General features: G+C 44.4%; 1 protein-coding gene across 1 annotated transcript in view; it reads left to right on the top strand.

Moving 5' to 3' along the window:
• Positions 1 to 18,197, top strand: part of LOC308250012 (uncharacterized protein C3orf20) — a gene marked incomplete at both ends in the record, with an annotated part of 57,707 nt that overhangs the window by 30,291 nt on the left and 9,219 nt on the right. Inside the window, 3 exons of the mRNA XM_080672229.1 lie at positions 1,823 to 1,954; positions 14,110 to 14,233; positions 15,594 to 15,843. Coding sequence (XP_080528355.1) covers positions 1,823 to 1,954; positions 14,110 to 14,233; positions 15,594 to 15,843 — 506 coding nt within the window. The remainder of the gene's footprint in view (positions 1 to 1,822; positions 1,955 to 14,109; positions 14,234 to 15,593; positions 15,844 to 18,197) is intronic.

The raw sequence follows: 18,197 nt of genomic DNA, 5'->3' as shown, positions 1-18,197 counted from the left end.
CTTCTGCAGCGTTTGGCTTCCTTCTACTCTGTCTTCAGTCTTTGCTTAGCACCTGCATATGCAAATTAACCAACACCTTTGTTGTGTTAATTTGCATACTCACTCCTGATTGGCTGGTGGGTGTAGTGGAGGGACAATCAATTTGTATGTTTCTCTTTTATTAGTGTAGATTGGGCTGGCTCATGAACTCCTGAGCCGTTGAGCAGTAACTGGGTTTATATTGGTGGCATTTGGGGAGAGGAAGAGAAACCATCCAGGGAGCAGGGATAATAAAAACAGCTAAGCCCTTTGCATGTTTTATCTCATGAAATCTGCTCAGTGCTATAGGAGGCAGATTCTATTATTGTCCCCAGGCTGGGAGAAGGGAAGTAACTTGCCTAAAATTGCCCAACTTGTAAGTGACAATACTAGGATTTGAACCTTAACCAACTATAGTGCTTGAACTCTTACCCACAGCTCTATTCTACATCTACAACTACAGTGCTTGAACTCTTACCCACAGCTCTATTCTAGAAGGAGAATTGGAGAGGGTAGGGTTTTTCTTAAGTGTGAGTGTGAGCAACAAGCTTGATGATATAAAAAGACTTGGCAAGAAGACAGCCATGGATCAAATGTTCTCATGTTGCTGGAGGGGACTAGTATCTAGACTTCAGAGTGTGAGGAAGGGACTCATTGGTGAAGAAGTTAAATGTGGACCTTTGAGCTAACAAGTGAAATAATAGAAGGAAATGGAAGGAGTGAAATGGAGAGTGTTTTCTTAGTTCAGAGGAGTCCTGGCGGCGAGGGGGCGGGGGGTAATGGGTCAGGGACATTGAGCATTGAAGGGAGAATCATCATGCAGCTGCCTAAGGCTTCAGACTCCTAGGGCTTTGGTAGGAGCACTGTGCATAAATAACTACATACATGAACCATCCAGGGGCTTTACATGTGAGTTGCTCTGCCACATGCTGACTGCCTGCTCATGTTCAGTATGGGCCTTTGTAGCTCACGAAGCCACTTCCAAAATCTTCACCCCAATACTAGGGTTTCAACTATTTCATATTGAAAAATTTGCACCTCAGAGGGGCTCAATGGCTTGCTAACAGGAGGAAAAACTGGAACTTATCCCTAACCCACAGAGTTCTTAGTATGGAGCGTGTTGCTATAAGGGCAGCTCACCTTCCCTGAAACTGCTACATAGGAAATTCCACCCCTTTGGAAGTGGTGAAAAGGAGTAGTTCCTTTGCCTTTTTTTCAGGGGAAGAGTGGTGACATATTTGCTGACTGTGGAGGAGGGGGACTGAGCATGTCTGGCTCGGCCCCTGCTGGGTTCCCTTTTGCTATCTGCCCACCCATCTGCGGAGGGGTATGTCCTGATGCTCCCTGCCATATGGTTAACTTCCAAGGCAGCTCTGTGCTGTAGAGCAAGGCTCATCATTAGACCTGGTGCCTGAGTGGACACAGCATCTGATTCAGGGATAGTGTTGGCTTATGACCCAAGCTGTATCCCCATATGGCTCTACCAGAACCATAGCTGACTTCCTGCCGATTCCTATGTCTCTTTCACAGTTGGTTCCAAGGTTGGGTTGAAAAGGGAAGGGTTAGGGGTAAGAAGGCATCATTATTTTTTTTGCCCCCCAAAAATACCCCAAAGAGAAACTGGAATTCTTCTCTCTTCTCCATTAAAGCTAAATTCCAACATAAGAACTAGAAAGATTTTACAGTTCCCTCAGTACCAAGCCAAGAGAGGTTTTGTGCTTTGTGGTGGATCAGGGTGGATGAACAATAGTAGCACAGATCCGATGAATACTGTTTGTTTGTTTGTTTGTTTTTTCATCTACAGGTAAATGAGCAAATGAAACTGACGGTGCTGGCGCAGGACTCCATCCTAGTCACCTTTACCTCCATGAATGAGACAGTAACACTTACTATATCGGCCAACAACTGTCCTCATGGGGTGGGGCACGATAAAAAGGTAAGGCGAAGCAGACCGGACACCCAGGTTTGACTCCAGGGCATCTCAGCATGTCTTGCCACTCTACATCTCAATGCTGTTGTGCCTCCTTCCTGCCTAATGGTTTCCTACTCATCACACACACCTGTACCCCATGCAAGGCCCTCCCTCTTTCTCTGCCTAATGGATTCCTACTCATCATTCACTGACTGTCTTTAACACCTTGTCTGTGAAACTTCCATCAGGAGTCTTTTGGTGTGACAGAATTCAATGCAGACTGACTTAAGCATGAAAAGAGGCTCAGTAAACTGAAGTCTGTCAATAGGCAGCTTCAGGCATGGCTGGATTCAGGCCCTCAACTGATTCCATCAGATCTTCCCACCTCTTGGCTCTGTTTTTTTAGGGAGTTTCTCTCCTTATGGTGACAAGATAGTCATGAGCATCTCTGTGTTCATTATTCTATCAGCTTTGGTCTCACCAGGAGAACAGAGACTTCTATTTCTCAAGTGCTCCAGTAGAAGTGCCAGTACCAACATCATTGACTCTGTTGGATGCCCAGGCCTGAAATGTTCCCTGTGGCCAAGAGTGTATGTTGCTCTCACTGACCAGGCTCAAGTGTCATGTCCATCCTGGGAGCCATAGGGTGCAATCAGCCCCAGGTAACACCTGGGCAAAGGATGATGCAGGCGTGTTTTCCTAAAGGAAAATCATGGTGCTGTTACCAGAAGAGGAAGAGATCATTCTGGACAGAATAACTGCCAACTCTGTCACCCCCTTATTCATCTCAGGTAGAGTCCACCTCTCCTCCTTGGCCCTCCCAGACATGACTCACCTCCATTCTAGCACTCCTTTATATACAAGCCAATCTTCTCCATCAAATTGGGAATTCCCTGTGATTTTTACTGATGCCTATTGCTTCAGGGCCCAGCACAAGGACTGCTTCAAATTAAGCACATACTAAATATTTGTTGGGTGGGTGAGAAAACAGTGTAGACTGGAAGCCCAATTCCCCCATTCACTGGGGGTCTCTCTCTCTCTCTCTCTCTGTCTCTCTCTCTCTATATATATATATCTATATATATATCTATATCTATATATATCTATATCTCTATCTCTATCTATATCTATATCTATATCTATATCTATATCTATATATATATATATATATATATATATATATATATATTTACACACACTATTGTGTGCCTGGTCATGACTCAACATTGTGGAGAAAGATGGAAGGGACGAAGGGGACACAATCCCTGATTCCTGAGGAATTTATAAGCTAGAAGAGAGCAGTTGACATATACCATGAGACTGGGGTGACCCAGGCTCATCAGTGGAGCAGGCCACTGGCACTGCACACAGGGAAATTTGCTGGGATTGGATCACTCAGGAAGGCCCATGAACTGGGAGCAGGAGGACCACACCTCCCAGTTTGCCCAGTCCCTGTTTACATCTGTCACTCTCTTTCCCTCTCAAAAGTATCCTAGTTTGGATGATCAATTATATGGTCACACTGAGCAAGGCTCTTGCTCTGTGGGGGCACTTGCTGCCACATGCTACAGGCGAGTAGACTCAGAGCTAATGGAGCCCATACGGAGCAGCCAGCCCAACATCCTCATTTTACATGGAGACACAGGAGACAGGCATGTATGTGTTAGGGACCCATGTTATTTGTACAAAGAACACCCGTGTTTCTCCTGGAGGAAAGTGTTGCACCTGCTATTTTTCATGCATTTTTATTTCAGCAGCATTTCATCTTCATTAATTCATTAACTAGTCCAATAAACATTTATTAGTACCTGCAGTGTGCCAAGTTGGCTGCTGGGAATGTAGAGATGAAAGAAGTCTCACTCCCTCTAGTCTCTGAAATACTTTCAGTCTAATGCAAGGGCAAAATCATCAGCACCAGTTGCATTCCAGCTTGATGGGTGCAGGGCACCAGAGAGAGGGGCTCTGAGGGAGCTGTCAGGGTTTATTAAAGGGTCTCATAGGAGCATCCAGGAAACTCAGTTACTTCAAAGAACAAAATAACCTGATTTTGAGTTCATCTGGGCAGAGATGAACAATCATGCTTGTTGATGAGTCGATCCTATTAATTTGATTCCATGCTAGTACTCTAAAAGTCATTGTTGTTGTATTTCACAGAACTAGAACAAATATTTCAAAAATTTATATGAAATCACAAAAGACCCCAAATAGCAACAGCAATCTTGAAAAAGAAGAACAAAGTTTGAGGAATCAATCACCCTAGCTGATATCAATCTATACTACAAGGCCATAGTAATCAAAGCAACATGGTACTGGCATAAAGACAGACATTTAGATCAATGGAACAGAATAGAGAGCCCAGAAATAAACCCACACTTGATGGTCAATTAATATGTGACAAAAGAGGCAAGAGCATACATTGGGGTAAAGATAGTCTATTCAATAAATGATTTTGGGAAAATTGAACAGGTACAAAAAAAATGAAACTAGATCACCTTATGCCATGCACAAGAATAAACTCAAAATGTATTAAAGACTTAAATGTAAGACTTGAAACCATAAAAATCCTAGACGAAAACATAAGCAGTAAAATCTCAGACATTTCTCGTAGCAATATGTTTTTCTGATCTATCTCCTCAAGCAAGCGAAACAAATAAGTGAGGCTCCATCAAACTAAAAAGTTTTTGCACAGCAAAAGAAACCACCAACAAAATGAAAACACAACCCACTGAATCGGAGAACATATTCTCTCCAATGATACATCAAAAAAGGGGTTAATGTCCAAAATTTATAAAGAACTTAAACAATTCAACAACAAAAAATCCAATTAAAGAATGAACAAAGAATCTGAATAGACACTTCTCCAAAGAGGACATACAGATGGCCAACACATATGAAAAGATGCTCAACATCATTAATCATCAGAGAAATGCAAATTAAAACCACCTCATACCTGTCAGAATGACTATCAATAAATCAACAAACAACAAGTGTTGGTGAGGATGTGGAGAAAAGGAAACCCTCGTGCACTGTTGGTGGGAAGGCAGATTGGTACAGCCACTGTGGAAAACAGTATGAAGTTTCCTCAAAAAATTAAAAATGTAACTGTCTTATGACCCAGCAATTCCACTTCTGGGGATATATCTGAAGAAACCAGAAGCACTAATTTGAAAGAATATCATCCCTATGTTCATGCAGCATTATTTACAATAGCCAAGATCTGGAAGCAGCCCAAGTACCCATCAGTAGATGAGTGGATAAAAAAGCAGTGGTACATTTATACAATGGAATACTACTCGACCGTAAAAAGAAGGAAATCTTACCTTTTGTGATAGTATGGATGGACTTGGAGAATATTATACTAAGTGAAATAAGCCAGTCAGAAAAAGACAAATACCATATGATTTCACTTATATGTGGAATCTAATAAACAAAATAGAAACAGACTCATATACAGAAAACATATAGCTGTCAGAGGGGAGGATTTTAGGGGGCTGGGTGAAAGAGGTGAAGGGATTAAGCAAAAAAAGAACAATTCAACTCACAGACCTAGACAACAATGTGGTGATTACCAGAGGGAAAGGGGGTTGAGGGGAGGTAGATGAGAATAAAGGGAGGATAAATGGTGACAAAAAGAGACTTGACTTTGGATGGTGAACACACAATACAGTATACAGATGATGTATTATAGGATTGTACACTTGAAACCTACATAATTTTATTAACCAATGTCACCCCAATAAATTCAATAAAAATGTAAAAATAAATAAATAAAAGTCATTGTTAAGTGACTCTGTATGAGGTCACTTGTCTATGTTTCTTGATAACCTTTTTAGATTATGTGAAAAATGTGTTTACTTATCAAAGGCAATAGATATTAGAAAATTATTCTTTCCCATAAAATTGCAGTAATGCCTTATTTGCCTGGCAGCCTCTTGTCTGATTATCTCTGAAGTTTGGAACACAGCTGAGAATCAGAACATAAGGAGCTAAAGACCCCCATGAACAGCCAGGAGAAATCACTCTAAGTCCATGAACTAAACATGCCCACCCAACAGGCCTACGAAAGACCCTTAGTAATTCAACACTGATTTTTTTCTTACCTAAATGCAATCTTAGCATGCTAGAACAAGAAATCCAAAGCTGTGATGTCCATTATGGTAACCACAAGTTGCAAATGGCTATTGAGTACTTGCAATGTGACAAGTCTAATGGTGATGGACCATAAGTGAAAATACATGCTGCATTACCAAGACAGTATGAAAAGACAATGTAAAATTTTTCATTAATTATTTATTTTGGTTCCATGTTGAAATAATCATAATTTTTATATAGTGGAGTAGATAAATGTTACTACAATTAGTTCTACCTTTTTTTAAATCAAATTTAAAGACTTATTTAGTAATCACTGTTTCAGTATTTCATGTTATTTCTTTTTTTTTATAGTTCTTTTTTTTAAATAAATCTTTATTGTTCAGATTATTACAGATGTTCCTCCTTCCCCCCCCCAGCTCCCCTCCACCTGATTCCCCACCCCACCCCATGCCCTTACCCGTCGCCACTGTCTTTATCCATAGGTGTAAGATTTTTGTCCAGTCTCTTCCCATACCCCTCACACCCCCTTCTCCCCAAGAATTGTCAGTCCACTCCCTTTTTATTCCCCCTGATTCTATTATACTCATCAGTTTATTCTGTTCATCAGATTTTTTATTCACTTGATTTTTAGATTCACTTGTTGATAGGCATGTATTTGTTGTCATTTTGTTGTTCATAATTTTTATCTTTACCTTTTTCTTCTTCCTCCTCTTCTTAAAGAATACCCTTCAGCATTTCATATAATACTGGTTTGGTGGTGATGAACTCCTTTAGCTTTTTCTTGTCTGTGAAGCTCTTTATCTGACCTTCAATTCTAAATGATAGCTTTGCTGGGTAGAGTAATCTTGGTTGTAGGTCCTTGCTGTTCATCACTTTGAATATTTCTTGCCACTCCCTTCTGGCCTGCATAGTTTCTGTTGAGAAATCAGCTGACATTCGTATGGGTACTCCCTTGTAGGTAATTAACTGTTTTTCTCTTGCTGCTTTCAAGATTCTCTCTTTGTCTTTTGCTCTTGGCATTTTAATTATGGTGTGTCTTGGTGTGGTCCTCTTTGGATTCCTCTTGTTTGGGGTTCTCTGCACTTCCTGGACTTGTAAGTCTATTTCTTTCACCAGGTAGGGCAAGTTTTCTGTCATTATTTCTTCTAATAGGTTTTCAATATTTTGTGCTCTCTCTTCTTCCGGCACCCCAATAATTCGGATGTTGGTACACTTAAAGTTGTCCCAGAGGCTCCTTACACTATCTTCATATTTTTGGATTCTTTTTTCTTTTTGTTTTTCTGGTTGGGTGTTTTTTGTTTCCTCATATTTCAAATCTTTGGTTTGATTCTTGGGGTCCTTTGGTCTACTGTTGAATTTCTGTATATTCTCTATTTCAGACAGTTTATGCTTAATTTCTGACTGGTCCTTTTCCTTAAAAAGGTCTCATTGGCATTCTCATTAAGATCCTTAAAGGTCTCATTAAGTTCCTCAGAGGTTTTTAGAAGATTCTAGAGTAACCTTATAAATGTGGTTTTGAACTCTATGTCTAGTAGTTTGCTTTCCTCCATTTCTTTCATTCGTGACATGTTTCTTTGTCTCCGCATTTTTGCTGCTTCCCTGTGTTGATGGGGTGGTTTTCTGTGGTAGGTGATCTATAGGGCCCTCCCCTATCACCTGAGGTTCAGCTTCCCCTATCACCTGAGGTGGACACTCTTGGTGCACCCCTTTGTGGGCTGAGTGCAAAGTCTTGTTGTAGTTAAGCCTTGATTGCTGTTGGTACACTGGGAGGAATTGACCTCCAGGCCAATTGGCTGTGAGGACCCACTGTGTCTATAATGGAAGAACTGCTCTGCTGGAGACACCTTTATGGAGCAGGACTTGTTTCAGTGGGGCTTTGGTGCTCACAGAGTCTGCCTCTTGAATGTGTCACTTATGGATGTGAGGAGTTGAAATCTGGTATCGTCTCATACTGACCACTAGGTACACTGGCTTCTGGATCTCCAATGGGGTGCAGGTCAGCTACTGTCTGAGGCCACCCAGCAGGAGCTACAGCGAGATCTGCAGATTTCTCCTCTTTGCTCGGGGTTTGGAGGTTTTGGAGCTGTCTGACCAGATCTGCAGTTTGTTAGGTTAAGCTGCAATAGGGCAGGCCATTTATATGCAGAAGCCTTGGCGCAGAGCTTGGGTGGGTTTGTAAATTGTGCGGGGCGGGGTCTCAGGGAATCACTAGGCTAGGGCGTGGCAAACAGCGATGGCTGCCAGTCAGCTGTCTCTGCGTCTCCGAGTTTCCGCGTCCCCGCGTCCAGTGCCCCAGCGCAGTAAACAATGACTCCTGCGCGCACCTCTGCAAGAAAGCCACCCTCACTTTCCGACCCAATGACAGACAGTCCAGCTTCTCCCCGTAGGGGTCTGGGTCCCCAGAATCTCGCCGGAAACTGGAGTTCAGAGTAATCAGGAGCTTGTGTCTCCCTTCTGGTTGAAAAATACAGCGCAGCCAGTCACCAACCACCAGCCCGATTCGCGCACCTCTGTACCTCAGCTTTTCCATGCTTGTGCACGTCTCAATGCTCTTTTCTCTTTCCTTCTAGTTGTAGAACTTCTACTCATCCAGCTTTCCCGTGGTTCTGGGTGATAGACGTTTTGTCTTTTAGTTGTAGTTTTGGTGTGGTTGTGAGAGGCAGCACATACAGGTGTATACCTTATGCCGCCATCTTCAGTTCTACCTTTTAAGAATGTTTTTCTTTTAATCCTCACCAGAGGATGTTTTTCCCATTGACTTTTTTTTTTAGAGAGAGTGCAAGGGAGGGAGAGAGGGGAAAGAGAGAGAAAGAAACATCGATGTGAGAGGGACACATCAACTGGTTGTCTCCTGCAAAAACCCTGATTGGGACCAGGAATAGGACCTGTATCTCAGGTACCTGCCCTTGACTGGGAATTGAACAAGACCCTTCAGTGTCGTCTCACAGTGACCACTGGGCCAATGCTCTAACCACTGGGAAACACTGACCAGGGCTTAAGAAAGTTTTTTGTTTTGTTTTGTTTTTTAAATAAATCTTTATTCAGATTATTACAATTGTTTCTCCTTTTTCCCCCCATAGCTCCCCTCCACCCGGTTCCCACCCCACCTTCTGCCCTTACCTCCCCCCACTGTCCTCATCCATACGTGTATGATTTTTGTCTAGTCTCTTCATGAACCCCCCATACCCCTTTCCCCCTGAGAGTTATCAGTCCACTCCCTTTCTATGCCCCTGATTCTATTATATTCACCAGATTATTCTGTTCCTCAGGTTTTTAATTCACTTGATTTTTATGTTCACTTGTTGATAGATATGTATTTGTTGTTCATAATTTTTATCTTTACTTTTTTCTTCTTCCTCTTCTTTAAGAATACCTTTCAGCATTTCATATAATACTGGTTTGGTGGTGATGAACTCCTTTAGCTTTTCCTTATCTGTGAAGCTCTTTATCTGCCCTTCAATTCTGAATGATAGCTTTGCTGGGTAGAGTAATCTTGGTTGTAGGTTCTTGCTATTCATCACTTTGAAAATTTCTTGCCACTCCCGTCTGGCCTGCATAGTTTCTGTTGAGAAATCAGCTGACAGTTGTATGGGTGCTCCCTTGTAGGTAATTAACTGTTTTTCTCTTGCTGCTTTTAATATTCTCTCTTTGTCTTTTGCTCTTGACATTTTAATTATGATGTGTCTTGGTGTGGTCCTCTTTGGATTCCTTTTGTTTGGGGTTCTGTGCACTTCCTGGACTTGTAAGTCTATTTCTTTCACCAGGTGGGGGAAGTTTTCGATCATTATTTCTTCAAATAGGTTTTTAGTATCTTGCTCTCTCTCTTCTTCTGGCACCCCCATAATTCTGATGTTGGTACGCTTGAAGTTGTCCCAGAGTCTTCTTACACTATCTTCAACTTTTTGGATTTTTTTTTTTTTTTTGCTTTTTGCTTTTCCGGTTGAGTGTTTTTTGCTTCTTTGTATTTCAATTCTTTGACTTGATTCTTGTGTTCCTCTAGTCTGTTTTTGGGTCTCTGTATAATATTTTTTATTTCAGTCAGTGTATGTTTAATTTCTAGTTGGTCCTTTTTCATATCTTCGAGGGTCTTGTTATATTTATCGGCCTTTTCTAGGATATTCTTGAAAAGCCTTATAACCGTGGTTTTGAATTCTATATCCAGTCGTTTGTTTTCCTCCGTTTCTTTCATTTGTGATCTGTTTCTTTGACGCCGCATTTTCACTGCTTCCCTGAGTTGGTAGGGTAAATTTGTGTGCTAGGTTTCCTATATGGCCCAGTGGGTCGGCCTCCCCAGTTAACCTGAGGTGGACACTCTTTTTTTTTTTTTTAAATATATTTTATTGATTTTTTTTTACAGAGAGGAAGGGAAAGGGATAGAGAGTTAGAAACATCGATGAGAGAGTAACATCGATCAGCTGCCTCCTTCACACTCCCCACGGGGGATGTGCCTGCAACCAAGGTACATGCCCTTGACCGGAATCGAACCTGGGACCCTTCAGTCCGCAGGCTGACGCTCTATCCACTGAGCCAAACCGGTTAGGGCTGAGGTGGACACTCTTGGTGCACCCCTTTGTGGACTGTGTGTACAGCCTTGTTGTAATTAAGTCTTGATTGTTGTTGGTATCACTGGGAGGAATTGACCTCCAGGCCAGTTGGCTGTAAGGATCAGTTGCGTCTATGCTGGGAGAAGTTCGGTGCTGGAGACAGCCTTATAGGATTAGACTTGCCAAATTGCAATAGCCTCTGTGCTTGGCTTGGATGGGGTGGAGTCTTAGGGCGGAGCAGACAGTCTTGGCTTCCAGTCAGCCTTGCCCTTGCGCGCATGCGCAGACCTCTGCCTTCCCCGGCTCCCGAGTCACCGCCCGAGAGTCCAGACTCCCCCCACAAGAGCGTGGGTCCCCAGGGGCTCGCCTGGAACTGGGGTTCAGTGCAGTCAGAACTGGGGCTCAGTGCAGTCAGGAGCCTCTGACTCCCTTCCACTAGGGAAAGCCTGTGGCAACCTCTGCTGCCTTTGTGCGCACTGGCACACACGCGCCTTCAGACCTCTGCCTTCCCTGGCGCCTGAGTCTCCGCCCGAGAGTCCAGACTCCCCCCACAAGAGCGTGGGTCCCCAGGGGCTCGCCTGGAACCGGGGTTCAGTGCAGTCAGAACTGGGGCCCAGTGCAGTCAGGAGCCTCCGACTCCCTTCCACTAGGGAAAGCCTGTGGCAACCTCTGCTGCCTTTGTGCGCACTGGCACGCACGCTCCTTCAGACCTCTGCCTTCCCGGCTCCCGAGTCTCCGCCCGAGAGTCCAGACTCCCCCCCGTAAGAGCGTGGGTCCCCAGGGGCTCGCCCGGAACTGGGGTTTAGTGCAGTCAGAACTGGGGTTCAGTGCGGTCGGAGGCTTCCTTCCCCCTTCCGCCAGAGAAAGTCAGCCAGGCTCTCAGCCGCCCTTCCTCTCTGCGCGCACAAAGACCCTTTGCTGTACCTCCAATTCTCTGTGAGCTTTTCTCTTTCCTTCTAGTTGTAGAATTTCCACTCAGCCAGCTTTCCTGTGGTTCTGGATGGTGTCGGTTCTGTCTTTTAGTTGTAGTTTTTTTTTTGGTTTTTTAAAAAATATTTTATTGATTTCTTACAGAGAGGAAAGGGAGAGGATAGATAGTTAGAAACATCGATGAGAGAGAAACATCGATCAGCTGCCTCCTGCACACCTCCCACTGGGGATGTGCCTGCAACCAAGGTACATGCCCTTGACCGGAATCGAACCCGGGACCCTTCAGTCCGCAGGACGACGCTCTATCCACTGAGCCAAACCGGTCAGGGCTAGTTGTAGTTTTGAAATTGTTGTGCAAGGCAGCAGTTTAGGTGCTTACCTATGCCGCCATCTTGGTTTCTCCCTTAAGAAAGTTTTTAACGTGGCTACAGGGTGTTTCAAACTGCTCATGTAGCTTGCATTATATTTCTACTGGACCATGTGGGGTCCAGGAGTTGGAGTGTTTGTAAAGGAAGCTCCCAGAGGCATTGACAGTGCAGTAGAGACTGGAGAGTTATTGAAAAGGCATCTAACCATCTAGGGGACATTTAGCATAGAGATAAACAGACATTAAAGCAGCTTGTGAAAACAGTACTGCATTCTAGACAACAGTCATTGGTGTCGACCAAAAAGATAGACTTGCCAAAAAGCATCCAGGTCATAATCCCTTCTGTTTTAGAGCACAGGGAGGTGCAGTATATATTACAACTCCCTAACCAGACAATAGCAAATGAAGAAAGATCAGATTTATTGTAGGTAGCAGGATTTACAAACATTACCTCAACTGCCAGGTTAAGCATCTCAAAATATTTTTACATGAAATCCTTGGGACTCAGAGAATTGCCTCCTTTTGGATTATTGGACCATGACAGCTGCAAGAAGCCCTTGAGAAAATTTACTGAGTTTGGGGGCTGGCAAAGAGCCTCGGCTAGGAAGAAGTCATATGGCCTTGGAAATGCAAGGCCTCAGTGTTCCCATATGTATCATGATGGGTAAGGGTCCACCCAGCTTTCACACACTGCCATCCTGGAACCTTTATAACCCACTCAACTCCAGTGTGTGTGTGTGTGTGTGTGTGTGTGTGTGTGTGTGTGTGTGTGTGTGTGTGGTTTAGGGCTAGTTATCACTCATCAACAAAATCTGTGGCAGTCTAGGAAAGCTGAGGCTGGGAGGTAGGGTGGCAGCCTCCTTCCAAGTCCCTGTCGCTGGGACGCTTGTCAGATGGCTTCCCCAGGCACCCATCTCCCTGGAAGAAGAGCGACGGTTTCCTCTTTTACGGCCCTGCGCCTGGCTCCTCACTAAATATTTCTATTCAGGCAGCACTTTGAAAGCGAGGCAATGCTTCAATTTAAATGCTTTATTAGCCCAGAGTGTCACCTCAAATCCTTTTTGGAAGCAAGCTGGGTATAAATTACAAATAAATAAATAAAATTAGCCCAGAAGCAGCAGCTGGGGCCAGCTGTTGGAAGGATGGTTGAGGTTTTGCCATTAATTGGGGCATCCTTTACAGAAGTCCTGCCTGCAGGGGAAAGGAGGACATGTGGGCTGACTTCATTGTTCTTCAGAAAATCTGCCCAGTGTCCACCCCACTCTCTCCACCGGAGGCTTCAATTCCACACAAGGAAATCTCTCTCACACCTCCTCTGTGTTAAGTGAGAGATGTAGAAAGCATGGTTCCTGCCTTTAAGGGGCTGACCGAGTTAAAGATAAAGAAGGTAAAAAATGGCGGGGACCCAGGGCAGAAAACACAGGAATGAAAAAATGTGCAAGTTTAGCATGGAGAGCAATTGCAGCTGGCTGAGGAAAGCGGCAAAGGCCTCCTGGAGAACAAGTCAAACCCTGGCTGCCAGGAACTGGAACCTGAGCCTGGTTCTGCAGTACCATTTTGATGCTCTGGCAGAAGGAGTGGTTGAACTGCAGGGTCGCCCCAGCAACTACCTTGCCACCCCATAGGGGGGCCCAGAGCCAGATGGCCCTTCAGGGTAACCTAGAATTGGGGCAGGAGGCCTGGGCCTTTGTGCTCATAGGTACCAGTCAATCTATGTAACCCTGGCTAAGGGCACTTTTTCAGCTGAGATGCTCTGGCAGCTGGAGGGAGGAAGAGGATTCTAGGGGGTGCATACAGAGGCGGACTGGCTCCAGAGAGGCCTTTATCCATCATTTTTCACCATGCAAGTATTAACTGAACACCTTCGGCATGATGGGCCTCTGACACAAAGGAGACCAAGACTCAGTCCCTGTCCTCTAGGAACTTACAATTCAGCAAGGGAGACAGGTTCAGATGCATTCACTTCATAAAGGGCTAACCTCTGTCTTCAGGCTGCTGCTGCTGGAGGTCCAAGGCAAGGAACAGTTCTGCCCGATAGAATCAGGGAAAATGTTCCAGGAGGGGATCTTCGAGTTAGGTTGGGTTGGTATGCAGGAATTCACTGGGCTGAGTGGGAGAGAGGTGTGTCTTAGGCAGAGGGGACAGAACATCCTCCAAGTGAGAGCAAGGCCTGGTTGTCACTGGTCTGGGCAGATGGCCCCTAGCAGGACAGGTGACAATGCCCCCTCCCCTTGGCCTCTCCCCAGATGACACATAAGATCATCAGCATGGACGACAAGTTGTCTAAGATGAGCCGAGCCCTGGCAGAGATCAAGAAGCGGTTTCAGAAGACAGTGTCTCAGTTCATGAATTCTGTCTTACTGGCAGCAGGTAAGGGGCAGAAAGGTAGGTGACAGCCTATCCGATGGCTTTTCAAAACCTGAGTTACCTGCAGATTGTCTCCAAGGATATCACTTTACCACCCCAGGGAGGTGGGCATGACAGGGAGATTTCCCCATTGGTAGATGGAATTACTGGACTCAGAACGCCAAAGGGACTTGCTCGACACCACACAGCTTCTAATGGTGACCTTGGCCACCCTGCATTTTTGAGTGCTTTCCCATGTGTCTTTAATGTCTCCATATGATTATCTTATTTTCCTGGGTCTCATCATCTTTTTGTATGTGTCTCTGTCTCCACTCCCACACCTGGTTCACCTTTTAGCTCCATCTACTATCTATCCGTTTGCAGCCCCATTCCTCTCTCCTTGTTGTAGATCTCAGCAGAGGAGGAAAAGCAGCCACCTCACCAGGCTGTCCTGTTAGGCCCACAGAGCTCCCCAGGGCCAGCATGGGGAGCCTTAAGAAACCCTTCCACATCTGGACTCTTTGCCCTGCTGATGAGTCTGGAGACAAAAGAACATTGATACACACACCCACCCCACACCACTCCCTGACACCCCCAGGCTGGGCATGGAGGAGCTATGCTCTCCCCATGGCCTCCCTGGGGTATTTCTCCTCACCCCTGAAGACTCAGTTCCACTATGCCTCTTCTCTGGAAAGCCCCTGATTCCCCCAGCAGAAGGGGGCACACACTCCTCTGGGCTCCACAGCACTTTATGTGTGCTCTAGTAAATCTCACAACCTAGCATTGTGAATATTTCTGTTTGCCCATCCCTCCTATACTGCCACTGGGAGTTTTCAGAGGCAGGGAAGCAGTTTTAGGTGATCTCTCTATGCCCAGTACCCAGCATTCAGTAAATGGTAAGTGAATGAGAGATCCTTGGCCTTAAAAGTTTTCCAGTCTAGTTGGGAAAGTAAAATAAGAATACCAATAAATGCAATGTAACAAAAAAAGTAGATGGAAATGACTTAAATCTGGAGACACAGGAATAGCATTCTCAGGGAAGGGAACAACATGGATGTATTTATACCCAGCCTCTGCATTGAGTGCTGTGGTGGTCACAAAGCTGATAAAACACAGGCTCAATTCAGAGAAGAGGGATCTAAGTTGGGTATGGATGAATGAATGGAATGGTATTGATTTGTTCTTACATTCAGCCAGCATTTACTGATATGCTAACTGTGCTAGGCTTGGAGCACTGTGCCAGACAACAGAGGGCAGGCAGCTCAGCAGAAGAATCTATAAGAGTGAAGGAGTGAAGAGGGAGATGAGCTGAAGGGTGCCCACATGCAGAGCCTTACAGCAGGGTAAGGCCGCTGAGAGTAACAGCAGTGTCTTCTGTTAACAGGACTGCTCACCATAGAATATCCATCAAGGGGCATGGGAGAAGTAAGTCGAACCAGAATGAAACCATGGCCCTTTTCTGAGCGGGTCACCAAGCTAAATCTATATTCAGAAGGCCTTGCATCACGTTATCAGTCAGCCCCACCCGAATCCTCGGCTGTAGAGTCTCCGAAGGAAGAGCCTGTGTCTGCTCCGATAAGCCCCACTCAGAAGAAGATCATCAAAATCCAAGCCAAAGCCCTGGCCACACTCAGGTGGGTTTGAGCCTTCATTTCCTCTAGCTTCTGTGTGCCAGGTGCTCGCATGCATAGTGGGCACACTGGATGAGAAAATAGATGAGGCCCCTCCCTCTTGGAGCTGGAATTCTCAGGGTGGGCAAAGATAGAAGGTAAACACATGAATCACTAAAGTCATTTCAATGGTGAGAAGGCTAGGAAGAAAAGAATTCACGTAAAGCAGAGGTTAGCAATTTAGGGTCATGTGTAAATCTGGCCCCACTACCTACCTTTTTAATGGGTGAGCTTAGAATGTTTTTTTATGTATTTAAATGCTGGGGGGGGGGGGAGTCAAAAGAAGAATTTCTCATGACATGTGAAATGATATGAAATCTGAATATCAGATCAATAAGTAAGGTTTTCTTGGAACACGGCCACACCCACTCATACACATATTATCTATGGCTGCTTATCCTGCTAGGACAGAAATATTGAGTCTTTGCGACATACTAGTAGTCCATCTGGCCTGCAAAGATGAGAACATTTGCACTGTGGCCCTTTATAGCAAATGTTGACTAACCCCTGCGATAGAGAGTGACTAGGAAATGGGGTGGGATGTGCTACATTAGGTAGACAGGTCAGGAAAGGCAGTCTAGAGGAAATGATATTTAACTGGAGACCTGAAGGATAAGAAATAGGCAGCCCCAAAAAGGGATGAGGAAGGAACCTCAGGCAAAAGAACCTCAGAGCAAGCACAAAAGCCCTGAGACAAGAATAAGTGTGGTATGTGTGAATGAAAGTAAAAAGACCGGTGTGGAGCCTCATGGTGGAGAAGCGAGAGTTATATGAATTGAGGGCAGAGAGATAGGCAGGAGCCAGATAAATACACTTGTTACTGTTAAAGGAAGTCATTCCATTACTTTAAGATGTGACATCATCTGACTTATGGATTTAAAAAAAATACAGTTTTATTAGGAAGAGACTGGACAAAAATCATACACCTATGGATGAGGACAGTGGGGGGGAGGTAAGGGCAGAAGGTGGGGTGGGAACCAGGTGGAGGGAGCTATGGGGGGAAAAAGGAGGAACAATTGTAATAATCTGAATAAAGATTTATTTAAAGAAAATTTAAAAAATACAGTTTTAAACCCCAGCCAGAGTTGCTCAGTGGTAAACATTGACCCAGAAAGCAAGAGATCACGGTTTGATTCCTGCTCAGGGTACATGCCCAGGTTGTGGGCTCAATCCCCAGGAGGGGGCATGCAGTAGGCAGCCAATCGATGATGTTTCTCTCTCATAGATGTTTCTATCTCTCTATCTCTCTCCTTTCCTCTCTGAAATCAATAAAAATATAAATTTTTTAAAAAGAAGGTGACATTTTCATAAAGATGTAAAGAAGGTGAGAAAGTGAGTTGTGTGGCTATCTGGGGAAAGAGCCAAGCAGGCAGAAGGCACAGCAAGAGCAAAGACCCTGAGGTTAGAGGATAAGCACAGGCCAAAGTGGCCAGAACTCAATAAGCAAAGGTGGGAATATTGGAGAAGAATAAGAGAGGTAGCCCTAACCAGTTTGGCTCAGTGGATAGAGCGTCGGCCTGCGGACTGAAGGGTCCCAGGTTCGATTCTGGTCAAGGGCATGTACCTTGGTTGTGGGCACATCCCCAGTAGGTGTGCAGGAAGCAGCTGATCAATGTTTCTCTCTCATCGATGTTTCTAAATCTCTATCCCTCTCCCTTCCTCTCTGTAAAAAATCAATAAAATACATTTTTAAAAAAAAGATTAAGAGAGGTAAATGGGGTAAGGCATGGGGGACAGATCATGTACAGCCTTGAAGGACATTGTAGGGACTTTGGCTTTTATTCTATGAAAGGTGGAAAGCCACTGGAGGGTTTCAAAGAGAGTAGTGACATGATGTGACTCAGATTTTTTTTTACTTGCAATTACTTCATTTCATTTTTTTATTTACACATTCATTGGTTGATTCTTTTTTTTCTTTATTGATTAAGTATTACATATGTGTCCTTTTCCCACTATTCCTCCCCATTTTATGCCCTCACCCCCCCTGGTGTCTGTGTCCATTGGTTAGGCTTATATGCATACATACAAGTCCTTTGGTTGATCTCTCCCCCTTACTCCCACCCTCCCCTACCTTCTCTCTGAGGTTTGACGGTCTGATCGGTGCTTCTCTGTCTCTGGATCTGTTTTTGTTCATCAGTTTATGTTGTTCATTATATTCTACAAATGAGTGAGACCATGTGATATTTATCTTTCTCTGACTGGCTTATTTCGCTTAGCATAATGCTCTCCAATTCCATCCATGCTGTTGCAAATGGTAAGAATTCCTTCTTTTTTAGCACAGCGTAGTATTCCATTGTGTAGATGTACCACAGTTTTTT

The sequence above is a fragment of the Plecotus auritus genome (genome assembly GCF_963455305.1).
Source record: "Plecotus auritus genome assembly, chromosome: 6".
Taxonomy (NCBI): domain Eukaryota; kingdom Metazoa; phylum Chordata; class Mammalia; order Chiroptera; family Vespertilionidae; genus Plecotus; species Plecotus auritus.
This window is presented reverse-complemented; position numbering and strand designations above follow the sequence as displayed.